The sequence below is a fragment of the Triturus cristatus genome, chromosome 5_2 (assembly GCF_964204655.1).
Source record: "Triturus cristatus chromosome 5_2, aTriCri1.1, whole genome shotgun sequence".
Classification (NCBI taxonomy): Eukaryota; Metazoa; Chordata; class Amphibia; order Caudata; family Salamandridae; genus Triturus; species Triturus cristatus.
Window position 1 is genome coordinate 451,127,132 of NC_140588.1, and position 19,198 is coordinate 451,146,329.

Genomic DNA, 19,198 nt, shown 5'->3' on the forward strand with positions numbered 1-19,198 from the left:
GTCATGCGTGGGAAATTGTTCTACTGGAGATAAGAAGAATAGAACTGAAAAAGTTCACTGTTTAGCAAGTTCCTGATCCCACTAATGATGGTCTATTTTACTAAATTTTTTGTGCTATACAGTAATTCAAAACTGTAAGGTGTGAAGATGCTTTACAAGTAAGCATGAGACAAGAGTGTAGATCTAACAGGAGCCCAAATCAAATGACAGGTTAGAAGCAATTAGGAAGTTTGGATGTAGAGAGTTCTCAGGCTAGTCATATCCATGTAAAAAGAATTCAGGTGGACACAGAAAAGATTTGTTTTAAATCGTTTCTTGAATGAATGTCAGTACTGTTGGTGTAGATCGGATCTCAATTCGAGGTACGGTATGATTTGACCTCTCGTACCTTTTTGACCCCCAAATATGGTAAGAAAACTAGTGTGGTGCGACGCAGTACAGGTTGATGACTTTGTATGCAAGGCATCCGAAAGAAATGTCATTGTTGCCTCGATGCAGGGTCGGTAGAGTTCTTGAAGGATGGGTAAGATGTAGTCGGAATTTCTGGCAGAGTTTTTTATATACTTAAATTATCCCATTATGGTGGCTTGTAGTAAGATTTCTCATGAATTGACCAAAATCCATATTTTATTCACAGGAGTGGGCGTAACTTAATCATAAAGTTATAACCTTTCTTTATAGAACCCTTGATCTATTTATGGCATGCTAGAGTAGTGAGCAGTTAACTGCATTGATTTTCCAGCAGACTACTGCAATACATATGAATTCAGTGACCTCATAGGATGTGAGAGATAGGATATTAAGATGTCATTTTCGTCTTTGTAAGAAATGACCGCCAAACCAGGTTTTAGAAGCAACAGGATTGTAGTGCATTTTTAATGATTTCTATTATCAGAAAACTGAAGAGAGTTGAGAAACAGAAACATATGTCTTAAGGTAGAATACGCACTAGGGGGCATATTATCAAGAAACGGCGTTAAAATTATCGCTGCTTTAGCGGCAGAAAACTGCCACTAAAGCGGCGATAATGGGCTTGATAATATGCCCTTGAGAATTCCCATAGAAGCCCATGTTCTGGTGTCAACATGGGCTTCTATTGTAATTCTCTGCGGCATATTATCAAGCCCATTATTGCCGCTTTAGTGGCAGTTTTCTGCCACGAAAGCGCCGATAATTTTAGCGCAGTGCTTGATAATATGCCCCTAGGTTTGTCTGAGCAGTAATTGGTCCATTAAGATTTGTAGGAAAGGTTTCATACAGCATTCATTGTATTTCTAAAAAACACGTTGACAATTCTGCTTACATAGTATGTGCAACTGTCATGTTTCGCTCGTGGGAGCATTCTCAATATTGTTGATATTTTACAAAACACATTAAAATATTCACAGTGAAAGATTATAGTACAAAGAATAATAAACTTTTACAATAAATTGGGTTGAACCAATCAAACAGATCGTCTTCATTTTCTTTCTCAAGCTAATTTTGACACATTACAGCACAAAGCAAATATTAGGGACGACAGATTATCATACAGGACCACAAGATAGAAATTGGGATCTCAAAAGCATATAAATTCACGAAGTGAAGTTGTCACAAATCATTCAAAAGCATATACTCATTTAAGACAGATATTAAAGTGAAAAGAGTAAAATAGTGTAACTTTTAAAGCATGGCATCACACATCATTTTCATAGTGTTTCTTAAACTCAAAGATTCGAAAACTATTGCTAATTCTGTCAGCCCAGGGTGCCCTTCCCCCAAACTTTTTTGCCTGACTGCCTCCATTTTTCTGGACTTATTTTTGTTGGCCTTAGGGCTCTGTGCACTTTATCACTGCTATCCAGTGCTAAAGTGCTTGTGCTCACTCGCCTAAAACCATGGTTAAAATTTGCTTGTACCCAGATGGCATATTTAATTTACTAAAAAGTCCCTTGTAGCATCGTAAACCATATACCCAGGGCTACGAGTGGGCCTGCAGCACTTATTGTGCCACCCACTTAAGTATCATCCTAAAACTTGTCCCATGCCTGTCAGTGCAGCCTGAATGCAGTTTTAAACTGCCTTGTCGACTTGGAAAGAAAACCCCCTTGCCAAGCCTTAAACTCCCCTTTTACCACATATATGCCACCTCTACGGTAGGCCCTATGAAACCCATAGGACAGGGTGCAACGGATAACATTGGAGATTCCTTACTATATGTAATAAGCAATAATTTCCAATAGAGAGCAGGTAGCTATACCATGTTTGGTGCCTTTGGAATTGTAATGAAAAGCCCTATTTAAGGGTAAAGGCGGGTTTTTAATACAATTTTGAGATTTCCACTTTTAGAAAGTAGGCAGTTTTCTGCCCTTATTCCTTTTGTGCATGCAGACTGTCTTGAGTCACACGACTGGGTGTAAATCACAGTTAGACTTTGTGAATTCATCCCAGACAGTGATACAATGGAGGGGTTAGGTGTACCTGACTGGGCCATCTGCCGGCAGGATGGGGGGACAATGCTGAGGACAGCTTAACTAGCAACTGAATAGGGAGTGCTTTGCCTTCAAATTGTCACTGCAGCCAGCTTGGAGCCAGGGCAGGTAAGTCATGAAATTCCATTCACTTTAAAGCCATTGTCTAGAAGCTTCTTCCACCTTCCAGAAGGAGGAAACCAATGTATAAAAATGGGATGTCAGACACCAACTCTACAGCCCACTCCTGGACCTGTGAAAGGACTCTCAGAGAACTGCCTGCTGCTGCGATCTTCTGTGCACTCTGCAAGACTGCTTTGCTGCATTGAGCCTGCTGTGAACCCTCAGAGGCCAGCCCAGCTGTTGAACCCTACATCTTCATCTAGTTTGATGGTCTCCTGTTCAGAACCACAGGGACACAAAAGGCTCCCACCATCTTAAACGTGCACCTGGACGCAGCCTGAGTGAGTCCTGAACCCCCAAGTGGTGTCCAACCAGTCCTGGACCCTTGGTTGTGGTACTAAAAGTGCCCAGATAGACAAATAAAAAAACTGAGTACTTACAAAAATGTTGACCAAACACTGCACTGCTCTGAGAACTATGAGGAGACCAGGACCAACCTGGGTGCCTATCCTGCCAAAATTAATCACCAGTCAGATCTCCCGCTGCGTTCTTCCCTGCAGCAGCAAATCCTGTTCAGCGTTTTTTTGCCAAAGGGGTAACCAGCCTTGTGGAACTGTGTTGGGGTACAGCCCTCTGCCTCGTCCTGATGGAGATATTCAACTTCCAAAAAAGAGACTAAGTTCAGATGTAGAACTCTTCACCGCAGCATTGACCCAAGGCTATCCTGCAATGGAGCTCCCTCATCAGACACGTCTGAAGGTAAGGGCTAACCAAGCCCTATCCACTTCTTGTATTCCAGCCACACTTAATCGTGGTCGGCATATTTTTGACTCTGACCAGGTCCCTCATAACTAGATGTCCACAGTTGGTGCTTTGATTTTTTTAGCCTTTAACTTTTTTACAAAAAACCTTAGCAATTCATAACTCTAATTCTACTGATTGGATTTTTGTCGTTTTGGTATCAAAAATGACAACTTACTCTATTCAAATTGGTCTGGGATTTTTCTTGTTTTGTGCTTTCACTTTGATCTGGTTTGTGTGCTGCGTAAAAACTTTACACATGGCTTCTAAATTAAGCCTGACTGCTTTTTTGTGCCATCTCCCCAGGATTAAGCACAGGTTAATTTATTGCCTTTTTGTGGCTCACCCTGCAAGGTATTGTGACTGTTGGTTGACCAGGGCTCACACACGAGTCAACCAACAACCCAATTTGTCACAACTATGAAATGTGGCTGTACTTAACCACGCTAATGCCATGCTAAAATCATATGAGCCTGACTTGTATAGACCTGCTGCCTAAATATATGTTTTTGACAACAAACTGCCTTAAGCGTTTCCTTAAGATAGGACACGTATCTTTATCTGTTTACAAAAAAATTTAAAAGATGTGGGAACCTTTCAAGAGAAAGAATGTAGGTAAAACCATAAGAAACTATTTTCAGTAGTAGTCAATTAAAGCTATAAGGGTTTTAATTATAGAGAAATATGAAATGTTCTGGGAAAGGAAGATGTCACAATTCTGTTTTAAACTTGGGAAAGGTTTTAACTAAAAAGAATCCATATTTGCACTTATATTTTCGTTGTCAAGTTATTGTTTTGTTATCATGTTTCGTTTTTATTGTACATAATTAAACTGGTTAAGTTAGTTCAGGGCAGTCTTAAAAGAAAATAAATGCATTTGTTAGAAGACATCTTTAATATCATAACAGAGTCTCTATGCATGCTTCATTGTCTTCCACTTTATGAATGGGATTTGTCGCCATATCAGCATAAAGAAGAATTCATAAATTGTAAACTTTGCTTACTTTTCGAAGACATTTTTTTAATTAAATATGCTTGATAAAAAAAGAAAATTGAGATGTTCCCCGGAGCAAAATTTTTTAGCAACTGTTTGTGAAAGTGAACAGACAGCCCCCGAGTGCAAATATCTAGGGTGTTACTAAACATGTAAAGTATCTGACAGTCAATAAAGAGTGCATGCCATGAACAACACAAAGGCACTTTTTAATACTTTCAAATGATTATCTCTAACCTCCTCCATTTTGGAACGAAGCAAAAGTTTCCTTCGATGCTGTTCACCCGTTCTAATTCCATCCTGTGTCCCACTGTGGCCTTCCTTTTCTTTTGCTGCTTTCTCTAACTCTTCGGTCAGCATTTCCAAAAACCTTAAAATAAATTTTTGAATGTCATTCGTGAGTGTCCGCTCTCTAATGTCCTACAGATATATACCAGATAGGCATATCCATTCACTCAAAACTGACTGTAGAATATGGAATCGTCTAGCCAGTAGTTAATTTGAGCTGGTAGTTGCAGGTGGACCCCACCAGCACCTATGTTTTCTCAACAGACTTTGATCCACAGAAAGAAAGAGAAAAACACAAAAGAGGGAAATACAGAGGAAGAGAAAGGCTGTTAAACGTGACAAACTGAGAAAGCAGGAAGGGACAAGAACCTGAAAAAATGAGAAAAAGAGGCAGGGAGTGTTTGGTGGTGGATTAACGAAGCATGAGTGGTATTCAAGACTGAGCAGTTTGAGTATTCTGCACCTTGACTTTTAATTGCACCAACTGCATACTTTGGAATAAGACCTTGGGCCCCAGCACTCATTCTTTTACAAATTTTACAAATCAAGCAAATCCATAAACACATGCATGCCGAGTTTTGAAACAAAAAAGGTAATTACTATAAGGCTTAACCTCACTTTTATAACTAGAAAGGTAGAATCAGTGTGCTAAGTGTGCTAATGTTAAGAAGAAAACTAAGTTCTGGTTGTCCCACATTTGCCCTAACTTCCAACTTCAGGTGGCATATCTTCATCTATGGTGATCCATTGTTTTAACTGGGTCCAATTATTTTACTCTTACTGCTAAAAAGCTTTACATTTTCTCACTTTGGTCCCCTAATGGACCTTGCTCGTAGCATTGAGGGTGAAGGAAATTACGGTGTCAACTGTTGGCTACTCAAGAGGACCAGGAATTGGTAACCAACTTACAAGTTGATGATCAAGTTCAAATACACCCTCCTCAATACCATGCTGTAGAGGTATAGGATGACAACTGGAAGTCTAAACTTCCTAAAGACATTTACTCAGGCCAAAATCACACAAACCAATTGTCACGTAGTTCCTACTAATCTATAGGATCTGCACATTGTTCCAACAACATAAACAAAGGGCTTGGTGTCAGGACTGATTCCAGACTACCCCGCAGGATATGTTGGCCTATAGACCAGCTAGTTCGCATTGCCACTGTAAGCCTCTCTAACCTATCAGGGAGCAAATGGTTTCTAGCAACCACTGAACATGACAACCCTGTCCCCTCAGGGATCGTAAAAGCAGTACTGAACCTTTCGCTCAGTCACTCGTGCTCACTTACTCTCAGATAAAAATACAAATACAAAGCGGGACGTTTTCATTATTTATTGAACCCACGTTATTCTTGCATAAAATATGCGTGCTGCAAGGATTAGGAGACCGAAGCAGATAAACGTGATTACAAGCACCAAAACCATATATAGTAGGTAGAGTTCTACCATGGTACTAAACTAATGTATATATGCAGGCATACAAAACACTGCAGTAATCAGTCGTACTGCTACTTGCGGACCCTACTCTAAGTGTACCTAGAGTGTGTGTAGGTGTAGAGCCAAGAATCTCCCCAAGGGACGATCCAGCCCGATTACCTGATGGGACAGAGTGAAGGACCCTGTCTTACTCACAAACTGAACACCCCTCACGAGATGTCAGGTCACTGCGTGGTGATTTCTCAGCATGCAAGGACCCTCAGTGTCAGCAGAAGTACCTTCTCTGCTAATCTATCGGGATGCTCATCTTTTGTAATAGTTTTTGGACAGAAGAAGGCTTGGGTCCTTAAACTACCTGGACTGGACCACTACAATAGTGCATAAGAATAAGGATATCCAGATATACCATTCGCTACATATCAATGATTAACCAAAACCTTAGACTGTACTTCTAAAGTCTGTGCAATTCATTTCACTTAACTATACCACTAAACATGAAACTATGCCATTTAAATCATGTCATATATCGGACAACACTGTATTTTTCTTCCACAATGACAAATAGTGCATGAAAAAATTGTGAACAAATTATAATGCAACACGTTGAAATGCAACACATTAGAAAACAATACATAAAGAAACATGTATTGTCCAGAAACCGGTCCTAGGATGCTTGTTTCCGGTTCAGGGAAGACCTGGCTTGGCAGTTTGGGCTGGACTGTTCCCATGAGGCACAGGGTCAATATTGATATGCATATAGCTGGGTCTTAACTGAGGTGGTGAAGTGAGCTAAAGAATGATGATGGATTCAACCCAGATGTGTGACTGGGGGTGAAAGTCTGAAAAGTTTCAGCCCTCCATCCATCATCCTCTTGCATTTACACTACACAATTGTGACACAAATTCTCAGACACCAATCTGACTCTTGTATTAAACCAAGTCTGGACCTGGGCGGGACCATGGTAATGTCCAGCCATAGGTGGTAACAAGCTATCTGATAACACAGATCTGCCATCAGTATAAATCCACACAACATCCTCTCTTTTGGTGCAACCAGCTCTAATCCAACCTTGCTTTTCAGCTTCTGGTATTTCTACCAGTAATCTTTTAACTTCATTCCAAAGTATCAACAGCAAATAATTACAAGTTGCAATTTGTGACGTCTGAACTTTCAATGATTGGACCCCCATTAAAAGTATGGGTATTCAAGGCACATTCTTTTTTATCTCATCCGCATAACGATTGGCAACAGTTACATAATCAGTGCCCCATCTATGAGCAACGCATTTCACCACTGCAATTTGGGCGGGCAATTGTAGGGACTGCAAGAAATTCCTCACACTTTCTCCATTTAATATTGGCAAACCAGAAGAAGTCATAAATCCAGGCTGTGTACAATTGCCCAAAGTCATGTAGAACACCAAATGCGTATTGACTGTTGGTGAATATCAGCAATCTTAGCTGGTCTGAAACACAGCAAGCTCTTGTCAAGGATACCAACTCCACCTCTGGCTCTGAAAACACTCTTTGCAGCCATGACTCTTCCACAGCACCCACAACTGTACATACAGCATAGGCAGCTTTCAGATTTCCTTCATGATTTCGCAAACAATAACAATCAACATACAGAACATGATCTGATTCAGGCTGACGCACATCTTGTATATCGGGTCTTGGCTTTGTACACAGTTCAGTCATGTCAAGGCAATCATGTTCACCATCATCACTTGCAATTTCACTTCCAGGAAGGGGGAACAAGGCTGCAGGATTCATAACTGTACACCTTCTAAGGGCGACATTCTCTGCGCCCAAAAATTATCTGCTTAGATTTGGTGAGCCAGCTATTGGTGAGGTTCTGTGTCTGAGTATGGGTTAACAGCACTTCCAGTGGTGTGGCCAGGCTGCGAACAATGGCGGATGTGTGAATCCCTGGCTCTGCGTCGGTCCAATATTAATTCTTTGCTGTCCGGGGAGTTGGGCTGGTGGCCAGCAATGGGACTGCCCTTGGGGTGTCAGAGCATCCCACAACATATATGACTGAGTAGAGGGGAGCCCCGTGATGCCTATTTGAAATGCATGGCCGAGAGGGGCCGGTGGTGGCCTCCGGCGCGGTGAGGACAAAGAGTGCAGTGGAGCTGGCTGTGACTGCACAGGGCCAGGCTGAGGCCCCTGTTCTCAAGTCCGAGACAGAGACTGCTGAGGGCACCAGAGGCAAAGGACGGGCCCCAAGGAGACTGATCCCTTGCTCCCTTAAGCCACCTGAGGAGTCCAAGTGCTGCATCTATGTGACCTGAGCTGCCTGAGGCCACCTGGAAGGTGAAAGAGGTTGCGGCCCAGGCCAGGCTAGATGTTCGGCTGAGGCGGGGCATGTCCTGTGGCTCCTGCACCCCACCACCCCCAAAAAAGTAGTATTTGGGAGATGGTGGTGAGATTTGGACCCTGCTTTTGATGAAGCGAGAAGGGAGGGGCCTGGGCTTGGTGGGCGACTTCCTGGTAGCGAAACGCGGCATCTGTGAAATGTGTCGGTTCGCATGCGGTCTCAGCCCACAGTCATTTGCACCGGGTGGGGCTGAGGCGGGGTGGAAGATCAGTGGTCCCCATGACAGAGGGAGTGAGACGCATGCAGACTCTACCGATGACGGGCCATTGCTGAATGCAGCAAGACCTGGCTACAGGCCTGGGCGTGGCTGGAGCCTTCTGGATTAGACTGGCAGACAAGTTGAATGGTGAGGCCTGGCCCTGATACGACCGCCCTTGCACATGGACGATTCAGGATGCTGCAACTGACTACTAAGTGTGCCTTCAAGGGATTGATTACGGCATACATTAATAAACATTAATTCTGCATTCAATGTTAGCAAGCTCTATTTCGTAGCTCGCATTTAAATTCTTTCAAACTCAAATAAACTTATTTCAATTTGCTTAAATCAGAAAAGAAATTCTTGCACCTGTGTCTATATTTCAAAAGCGTAAATTTATATTCACAAGATATTTCAAAAGGGTACAAAACAGTCAAAAGATTTTCATGAAATAATACAATGCAATCAGGAAGTAAACCTCTTATGAAATAACATAATGCAATCGGGAAGTTTACTTCCCGATTGTAATGTGTTATTTCATGAAAATCTTTTGACTGTTTTGTACCCTTTTGAAATATCTTGTGAATATAAATTTACGCTTTTGAAATATAGACACATGTGCAAGAATTTATTTTCTGCTTAAATCAGAAAAGAAATTCTTGCACATGTGTCTATATTTCAAAAGCATAAATTTATATTCACAAGATATTTCAAAAGGGTACAAAACAGTTAAAAGATTTTCATAAAATAACACAATGCAATCGGGAAGTTTGTGGACCCCTACAGGTTCCAGAACTTTCCATCACAGAAACTTCCACCCACCCCGCATTCTCCAAAGTCTCCTGATACAAATGGTACCTCACGTATTGTGGAGACATCAAAATTACCTATCACAAAATGACCTCGCTTTGCAAGGGGGGCACCTGGGTTTTTGGCCCCGGGCTCAAAGGCCATCTAGGGAAATGTTAGACCTGGCACATTGGCGTGGGTCTCCCTTCCAATTTTTCGCTGTGCCTCATATGTTTTTGCTGGTGTTAGTTGCTCAGGGCACTGTGCCACTGCTGTCCAGTGCCACAGTGCAAGTGCTCCCTATTGTAAATTGCTGTATGATTTGTGATTCCATGATTGGTTTGGTTTACTTGTCAGACCCTAGTACAGTGTACCAGGAGTGCCCAGGGCTTGTAAATCCAAATACTGCTGGTGGGCTTGCAGCACTGGTTGTGCCACCCACAGAAGCAGCCTGAAAACATGTGTCTAAGGTCTGCCATTGCAGAGCCTGCGTGCAGTCTGGTACTGTCATGCTTACTGGGCAAGTGCACCCACTTGCCAGTCCCTAAACCTTCCCTTTTCTATATATCAGACACCCCTATGGTAGGTCCAAGGGCAGGGTGCATTGTAAGGATAAGGTAGGACATGCCCTGGTGTGTGTGGCATGTTCTAGTAGTGAATTACAGCCATTTTCGTTTTTCACTATTGCAAGGCTACCTGTTCTCCATAGGCCAGAACGGGCAGTTTGGTTATTACATTTTATAATCCTAACAGAACCAGGGAACATGGTAGAAATTCAAATTTAGTATGCCTGAACTCAGAATGATAAAATACATCTTTTAGTGAAGTTGGTTTTAACATCCTGTGTTTGAAAATGCCACTTTTATAAAGTAGGCATTTTCTTGTCTAACCATTCAAATCTGCCTCTGCTAGGCTGTGTATTCCCTGTCTGGAGTTTGAGTGACAGGGCTGGGGAATTCCAGGAGACAGGGTGAGGTGCCCCAGTGGTGAATAGAGAGATCTGCATCTAGATGGGTGGGAGGAGTTGCACCTGGGACCTGAATAGGGCTGTGCCTTCCCTCCACAATGCTGGCTCCACCTCCTGTGGTGCGTCACATGTATCTGCCCTGCACTCTGAAAGGAAAGAAGGAGTCAGGTAAACAAAGTGCTCCAGGCCCGAGCAGAACTGGTTTGAACAAGGCAAAGTCCCCTCTGCCCTCAGAGGACAAAGGATTTTGGGGTATAAGTATTGGGACCCTGATCCCAAGAATTTAGATCACTTTGGGAAAACAAGAAGAACCTCTGCTGAGGGAGGAGCCAGAAGGAACTGAGGAGGAAACTATCCCGGAACCTGGGGGATTGACCTGCAGTGGTTGCCTTACTGCCAAAGAGAGGAGAAAGGAACTCTGTGTGTACTTTTGCTCAACTTGTGAAGAATCTCCAAGGGCTTGGCAAAGAGCTTGCCTCCTGCTGAAGTCTCAGGGACAACAGACTTCACCCACAAGCTCCCCAGAGTTCTTTGGAAGTGCCTACTGCTGTTGTTGGGCCTTCTGAGGGACTGCGTGTCCCAAGGAGCTGGAACCGCGACTCAAGATGGAGAAGTGTGGACGATTCCGACTAGCTGGGGTGTGTATAGAGAGGCATGACAAGAAATGTATGATGTGGTTGAGGAGAAGGGTGCTGGGGTCCTGAGGGAACCGAAAGAGATCCTTAGTGCTCGACAAAGGCTGAAACGAGGACACTGTGATGTACGTTGGCAAGAACGATATGGCATTGCAGTACTGGTTGAAAATGAAAATGTTAATAAAAAGAGTTTAAAAAAAAAAAAATGGAGAAGTGTGCCGCCGTCGGAGCTGTTGTAGTCGCATCTCGTAAAGGGTGTCGCTGTTGCAGCATCGCATCGAGCAGAAGCGTCTCGTATCATCCAGGAAGTGTCTCGCAACGCCGAAGAAGCGTGTCGCCATCGCTTCCATTGTAGTTGTCGCATTGCACCGCATCAAGAGAAGGGTCTCGCATCGTGGAAGAAGTGTGTCGCCATCGCAGCCATCGTAGTTGTCGCATTGCACTGCATCAAGAACAGCGCCTCGCATCTACGGAGAGGCGTGCCGCCGTCGGAGCTGTTGTCGTCGCTTCGCGTAAAGGGGTGTCGCCGCTGCAGCATCGCATCGAGCGGAAGCGTCTCGCAACATCGGAGATGATTGCCGCTGCCAAGGCTGCTGTCGTCGCATCGCGTAAAGGGTGTCGCCGCTGCAGCTGAAGCATCGACTCGAGTCTTCTCGCAACATCGGAGAAGCGTACCGCATCTGGAATATCTTCACGTCTTTATTTCTTTGCACCAAAATCTTCAACGCATCAACATCGTTGCAACACTTTCGTTGCCCTGCGTGTCGCATCTAAAAGGTACATTGACTTAAAGTGTCGCATCTAAGAACTTAAGAGAACTAAGTTAAATTCTACCATCTAAAGTAACAGTATTGTGTGTTTTTGTCGTTTAATGGTCTTGTGGTAAATCTATATAAAGAATACTTATTTTTTATATAAAACCTGTGTGGTGTCCATCTGTAGTGCTGTCACTTGATTACTGTATGTGTTCACAAATGCTTTACACACTGCCTCTGAGATAAGCCTCTCTGCTCGTGCCAAGCTACCAAGGGGGTGAGCAGGGGTTATTTTAGGAGTGTACCCCCCTACCCTGACTAGAGGCGAGGGTCCCTATTTGTCACAAGTGCATACCTGTGCCAACTGGAGACCCCCAAGTCTAACATTGGTGGGCAGCGGTGAGGATTCTGGACTTGCATTTGTGACTCATGTACAGTGATTGGTGAACACTACTTAGTGAGTGCAGACCATACGCAACCAATACTTGTTGGTAGATTTCTTTTTGGGACTTTCTATTTTTGAGTACTGCCAAACTTAACCATGGTGGAGAAAGCAGCATCCATAGTCTCTGTTGATAATGAATGGGAATGGGAAGAAGAGAAACTGGAAAGCTACAAAGTACAACAGCTGAAATTCTTCTGCAAGAAATGTAATGTTTGCACTACTGGATGCAAAAACAAGGCAGAGTTCTACAAGGCGCTGAGGGCCTGGGTAGAAGCAAGGAATGCCACTGATGATGATAATGCAGAGGAGCAGTTGGATAGGCCAGTGGGTCCAAGAGGAAGGAAAACCCCTTCCCCTGCCGGTAGCAGTGTTTCTGGTAAAAGTCTATCTCCAGAGGAGTTGGCAGATAGAAAAGAGTGTAGGATGCACGAAATGGAGCTGACCAAGCTCAAGTTAAGTGGGCAGTTAGAATTTGAAATGCAAAGTAGAAAGTTAGCCCTAGAAGAGAAGAAACTACAGTTTGAACATGAAAGGGGTTTGAGGGAGTTGGAGTTGAAAGCCTAGAGCTTAGAAATTGCTCCCTCTGGTGGCAGCACACCGTCAATGCCTGTGGAATCTAGAGTGTACATCCCTAAGGATGTGGTGAAGGAATTTTTTTAAAATGATGATATTGGACAGTGGTTCAAGGCCTATGAGGTAGCCATGTCTTCCCACCGGGTCCCTGAGAAGGATTGGGGAGCGGGGTTGTGGGGACAGTTCCTTAGTGAGGGGCGGGACACACTGCTAGACTTGCCTTCTTATGTCTATAATTCCTACCCCCACATGAAAGATGCATAGATGTCTAGATATGGTTTGACCCCTGAGATATATAGACAGAGGTTCAGGGGTTGCACAAATATAGCAAACAGTACCTATGTTGAATATGTCACTTTTTTCTGCAGAGCATTGGATGGTTGGGTGAAGGATAGAAAAGTTGATGATTTTCAGGGACTTCTTGATTTGATTGCATGGGAGCACTTGTCAAGTAACTGTTTTCCTGAGCTACGCCAGCACCTGATTGATAGTAGGCTGACTAATCCTAGGAAGCTTGCTGAGGAGGCGGACCGCTGGGTCAGTACCAGGGTCCAAAAGGGTCACGTGGGAGACTCAGCCAAGTGTTGGTAGGGTCCCCAGCAGAAGAGTGGGGGGGACAAGGCTAAACAGAGGGAGTTCCATGGGAGGCCCCAAAGTAATCCCCAAGGGAACCAAGGGAAAGGTTCTCAGCCTCCCCCCTAGGAACCGTCAGGGGCCCCGACAGGTCCACCTGTTCAAAGAGGGCCCCCGAGATGCTACAAATGTGGAGAACTAGGTCATTTTGCCAATGAACCCAAGTGTCGCCTGTTTGGAAAACCAGCACCCACTGGTGCAGCCCCCCGGCAGTTGGCTAGTGTAGCCCTGGGTGAGGAGATGGGTGCCCAAGGTGGGTGGGGTCCCACAGAGATGTCCCTTGTCTCATTAGGAGACTGTGAGGGGGTCCCCAGGACCCAGCTGCCTGATAACACTAAAAAATACAGGCAGTGGGTGACCATCAATGGCCATAGAGTGGAGGCTCTTAGAGATATAAGAGCCAGCGTGACAGTTGTCAAGTGTCACCTGGTGTCTCAAGAGCAGGTTGTCCCTGGAGCATTCTACCCAGTTGTTGCCGCTGACAACACAGAGAGTCACTGCAAGGTGGCTCAGGTTCCCTTTCAGTGGGGGGGTCCCTGGTACTCTTCAGGTATCTGTGAGGACCCTGAGGGGGATGCCCTGGAGCCTACAGGGGCAGGTAGCCGAACTGGGGGACCTGCCTGAGCTGACCCATTGGCAGCAAGAAAGAGGACCCTCCAGGGAGGAAATCTGCAAGGAGCAAAAAGAATGCCCTTCTCTTGTGGGTCTGCGGCAACAGGCTGCAGACCAGGCAGCAGGTGATCAGTCTGGATCACATTGGATCTACTGGGAGAATGATCTCCTGTATACAGAGCCTAAGGTTGCTGAGCCTGGGTCAGCCCGTGTGCTGGTGGTACCCGAGCGCTTCAAAGCCTTCATACTGGGGCTGGCTCATGATGTTCCATTGGCAGGACATTTGGGGCAGGCCAGACCTTTGAAAGACTTGTCACCCATTTTTATTGGCCCCAAATGCACAGGAGTTTAGACACTCACTGCAGGACATGTCAGACTTGCCAGGCAAGTGGTAAGAGCGGGAGGAAGCGCAAGGCTCCTCTCCAGCCATTCCCTGTAGTCAGCACCCCCTTTGAACGGTTGGTTATTGACATTGTGGGGCCACTGGACCCCAAGACAGCCATGAGCAACAGGTTCATCTTGGTCTTGGTGGACCATGCCACCCGGTACCCGGAAGCCATACCTCTGAGGACTGTGACGGCCCCCGTGGTGGGACGAGCACTGATGGGAATTTTCTCCAGAGTGGGATTACCTCGCGAGGTAGTGTCTGACCGGGAAACCAACTTCATATCCAAGCATATGAAGTCCCTGTGGCAGGAGTGTGGTGTAACCTATAAGTTCACCACTCGTTACCACCCCCAAGTAAACGGGTTGGTTGAGAGATTCAACGAACCCTTAAAGGCATGATTATGGGTCTTGAGGAACCCATGAGGCGTATGTGGGACGTCCTCTTACCATGCCTGCTCTTTGCTTACCGTGAGGTGCCACAGAAATCTCTAGGGTTCAGCCCCTTTGAGCTTCTCTATGGACACCCCGTGAGAGGACCTCTAAGTCTGGTCAAAGAAGGCTGGGAGCAATCTCCCAGGAAACCTCCCCAGGATGTATATAGCTAAATGCTGGCCTTTAGGAACCAGACTAGGCGTTTCAGACAACTCGCTGAGGCGAATCTGGAAGCCAGCCAGGAGGAGATGAAGCGGTGGTACGACCAGAATGCCACTCTGGTTGAGCTTCAGCCTGGACAGAAGGTGTGGGTCATGGCCCCAGTGGAGCCCTGTGCTCTCCAGGATACGTGGACCGGCCCTTTGAGGTTGTGGAGCGCAAGAGTCCGGTTACCTACTTGGTGGACTTGCGGTCTCCCAGGAACCCCTTGAGGGTCCTGCATGTCAACCGCTTGAAGCCCCACTTGGAGAGGTCCCAAGTGGGCATGCTCTTGGCAACAGATGCTGGGATGGAGGAGGAGACCAAGCCTCTTCCTGACCTCCTGTCAGCCAGAGAGCAAGATGGGTCAGTGGATGGTGTCAACCTCTCTTCCACCCTGACCCCTGAGCAACAAAATGACTGCCACCAGTTGCTGGGACAGTTTTCTGATCTGTTCTCCCTGGTTCCTGGTGTCACTGATTGGTGCGTCCATGAGGTGGACACTGGGGATAGTACACCTGTGAGGCACAAGGCCTACAGAGTGACTGACAGGGTAAGGGATTGCATCAAGGAGGAGGTCTCCAAGATGCTTGCGCTAGGGGTGACTGAGTCCTCTAGCAGTCCTTGGGCCAGCCCAGTGGTCTTGGTCCCAAAGGCTGCCACGCCGGGCGCCACACCCAAACTCTGGTTCTGTGTGGACTACCGAGGGCTCAATGCAGTCACCAGGACAGATACACACCCCATCCCCAGAGCTGATGCGCTCATAGATTGGCTAGGGGCTGCGCGGTACTTCAGCACGTTTGACTTAACGTCTGGGTACTGGCAGATCACCTTGACCGATGGGGCAAAGGAGAGGTCAACATTCTCCACACCAGATGGGCACTACCAGTTCTGGGTGATGCCCTTTGGGATGAAGAATGCCCCTGCCACCTTTCAGAGGTTGGTCAACCAGGTGTTGGCTGGACTGAACTCGTTCAGTGCCGCCTACCTGGATGACATTGCAGTGTTCAGCGCCAGTTGGGAAAAAGATCTGCGCCACCTCTGGGAAGTGTTGATTGCACTGCGGAGGGCAGGCCTCACGATCAAGGTGAGTAAGTGCCAGATCGGGCAGGGTTCCGTGGAGTACTTGGGACACCAGGTAGGGAGCGGCCAGGTGACGCCCCTGCAGCCCAAGATTGAAACCATCCTGGCTTGGGAGCCACCCAAAACCCAGACAGAGGTGAGAGCCTTCTTAGGACTCACGGGTTACTACAGGAGGTTTGTCAAGGGGTATGGCAACATTGTTGCACCCTTGACAGAACTGACTTCCAGGAAGCAGCCAAAGAAAGTGATTTGGACTGACACCTGTCAGGAAGCTTTTGGGGCCTTAAAAACTGCTATGTGCACAGCGCCCGTGCTCTTGGCACCCAACTTCTCCAAGGAGTTCATAGTGCAAACACACGCTTCAGAGCATGGTGTGGTGGCTCTGCTATCACAGATGAATGAGGAGGGCCTAGATCAACCTGTAGCCTTCATCAGTAGGAGGTTACTTCCACAGGAACAGAGGTGGAGTGCTATTGAGCTTGAGGCTTTTGCTGTGGTCTGGGCACTGAAGAAGCTGAGACCATACCTGTTTGGGACTCACTTCCGGGTTCAGACAGACCACAGGCCCCTCAGATGGTTGATGCAGATGAGGGGTGAGAATCCAAAGCTGTTGAGGTGGTCCATTTCCCTACAGGGGATGGATTTCATGGTGGAACATCGTCCCGGCACAGAACACGCCAATGCTGATGGTCTGTCCAGATTTTTCCGCCTTAGTGATGAGAACTCCCAGGAGGTAGGGTAGTTCTCCCCACATTTCAGCTGGAGGGGACACGTGTTAGACCTGGCACATTGGCGTGGGTCTCCCTCCATTTTTTCGCTGTGCCTCATATGTTTTTGCTGGTGTTAGTTGCTCAGGGCACTGTGCCACTGCTGTCCAGTGCCATAGTGCAAGTGCTCCCTATTGTAAATTGATGTATGGTTTGTGATTCCATGATTGGATTGGTTTACTTGTCAGACCCTAGTACAGTGCACCAAGAGTGCCCAAGGCTTGTAAATCCAAATACTGCTGGTGGTCTTGCAGCACTGGTTGTGCCACCCACAGAAGCATCCTGTAAACATGTGTCTAAGGTCTGCCATTGCAGAGCCTGCGTGCAGTCTGGTACTGTCATGCTGACTGGGCAAGTGCACCCACTTGCCAGTCCCTAAACCTTACATTTTCTTCATATCAGACACCCCTATGGTAGGCCCAAGGGCAGGGTGCATTGTAAGGATAAGGTAGGACATGCCCTGGTGTGTGTGGCATGTTCTAGTAGTGAATTACAGCCATTTTCGGTTTCCACTATTGCAAGGCTACCTGTTCTCCATAGGCCAGAATGGGCAGTTTGGTTATTATATTTTATAATCCTAACTGACTCAAGGAACATGGTAGAAATTCGAATTTAGTATGCCTGAACTCAGAATGATAAAATACATATTTTAGTGAAGTTGGTTTTAACATCCTGTGTTTGAAAATGCCACTTTTATAAAGTAACTGGGAGAAAAAACAGCTGTGATGCACTCAATGGTAATCTAGCTAAAACAATACACAAGAATTTAAGTACTCAAACTAACCATTACAATAGTGTGTGCACCAGGTGAAGTGGCTCTGCGGACCACTGAATACTAAAGTACAACAAAAACCCAGAGGTGTGTCTGGAGATACCTAGTGCACTACAAGAAAACACTATCCAGTGTAAAAAAAATTTAAATTTATGAAATATTCACTTCAATGTATCATATGAAACACATTACAACTTTGTAAATCCGAAAATTGTATCAATGAGTCAAACAGAGTCCAAACGAAATTATATGTCGATTGAAAAACAGTTCTTTACTGTCAAGGTAAATCAAAGTTCATGATTGATGCAGCAACATACTGCGTTTGACAGATGATCAAAATGAACGTCTCAATTTCTGAATTTCCCAATGCATTTCGGGCCGATAAAGCAAAGCCCTTCGTCAGGGGAATCTATGAAACATAAACGACAACAGTCTACATGTTTGTCATAACAACATATCTTAACATAGAAGTTTGCATTCAGGCCCATATATGGGCAGGACTAACGACTTATCAACAGTATATGATAATAAAGGAAATGGAAAATGAAGAAAAGAAAAGTAATAGAGATTCAGTGAATGAGAAACGAGATGATTCCACACACCGCGAGTGCCAATGAAAAAACACGAGTTCTAGTGAAGAAACAACCCTCTCCCCACACCGTGGTTGGTTCACTGCAGAAAATCTATAATGTAGTATCATACCGAGAAAACCGTCAGTTATACGATTTTCGCTGAGTGCCAAACAAACGTCTACCAAAGTAGGGGAACCTGAACAATAAATATAATGAAATAAAGTGAACGAAAATGCAGTATATACGTGAGAAGACCTTCACCAAAAATTATGTATGCATCTTACCACGTAAATTGATGCTAAGTACGACGGTGGCCCAAGAAGAAAAGGTGTACTGAAAAAAACGAAAGCCGCGCCATCAACTAAATAAATGAATACGATTAATGCCGTGGGCATTAAATTATACAGAAGTACTTAAAGAAAAAAGCCGTCTCCCGCTTACCCTTCGCTATGAAACGAGCGATTCTCCACCCACAGTATCGACTCTCTCAGAGAAGCAGGAAGTGTAGCGATGTGTGAAGCATGCACGTTTAAGTGAGAATCAAGAAAGTGAAAAGAGGACTGCATGAACGAACTAACGCGGCCATATTGAAAGATGCATTGTGCAAAGATGTGCATAAAAAGTGAAAGGTATACTATCCTTTCACTTTTTATGCACATCTTTGCACAATGCATCTTTCAATATGGCCGCGTTAGTTCGTTCATGCAGTCCTCTTTTCACTTTCTTGATTCTCACTTAAACGTGCATGCTTCACACATCGCTACACTTCCTGCTTCTCTGAGAGAGTCGATACTGTGGGTGGAGAATCGCTCGTTTCATAGCGAAGGGTAAGCGGGAGACGGCTTTTTTCTTTAAGTACTTCTGTATAATTTAATGCCCACGGCATTAATCGTATTCATTTATT

General features: G+C 45.3%; 1 protein-coding gene across 1 annotated transcript in view; it reads right to left on the reverse strand.

The window, feature by feature from the left end:
* Positions 1–19,198, reverse strand: part of LOC146823139 (uncharacterized) — a gene marked incomplete at its 5' end in the record, with an annotated part of 688,665 nt that overhangs the window by 553,199 nt on the left and 116,268 nt on the right. Inside the window, one exon of the mRNA XM_085606373.1 lies at positions 4,606–4,738. Coding sequence (XP_085462499.1) covers positions 4,606–4,738 — 133 coding nt within the window. The remainder of the gene's footprint in view (positions 1–4,605; positions 4,739–19,198) is intronic.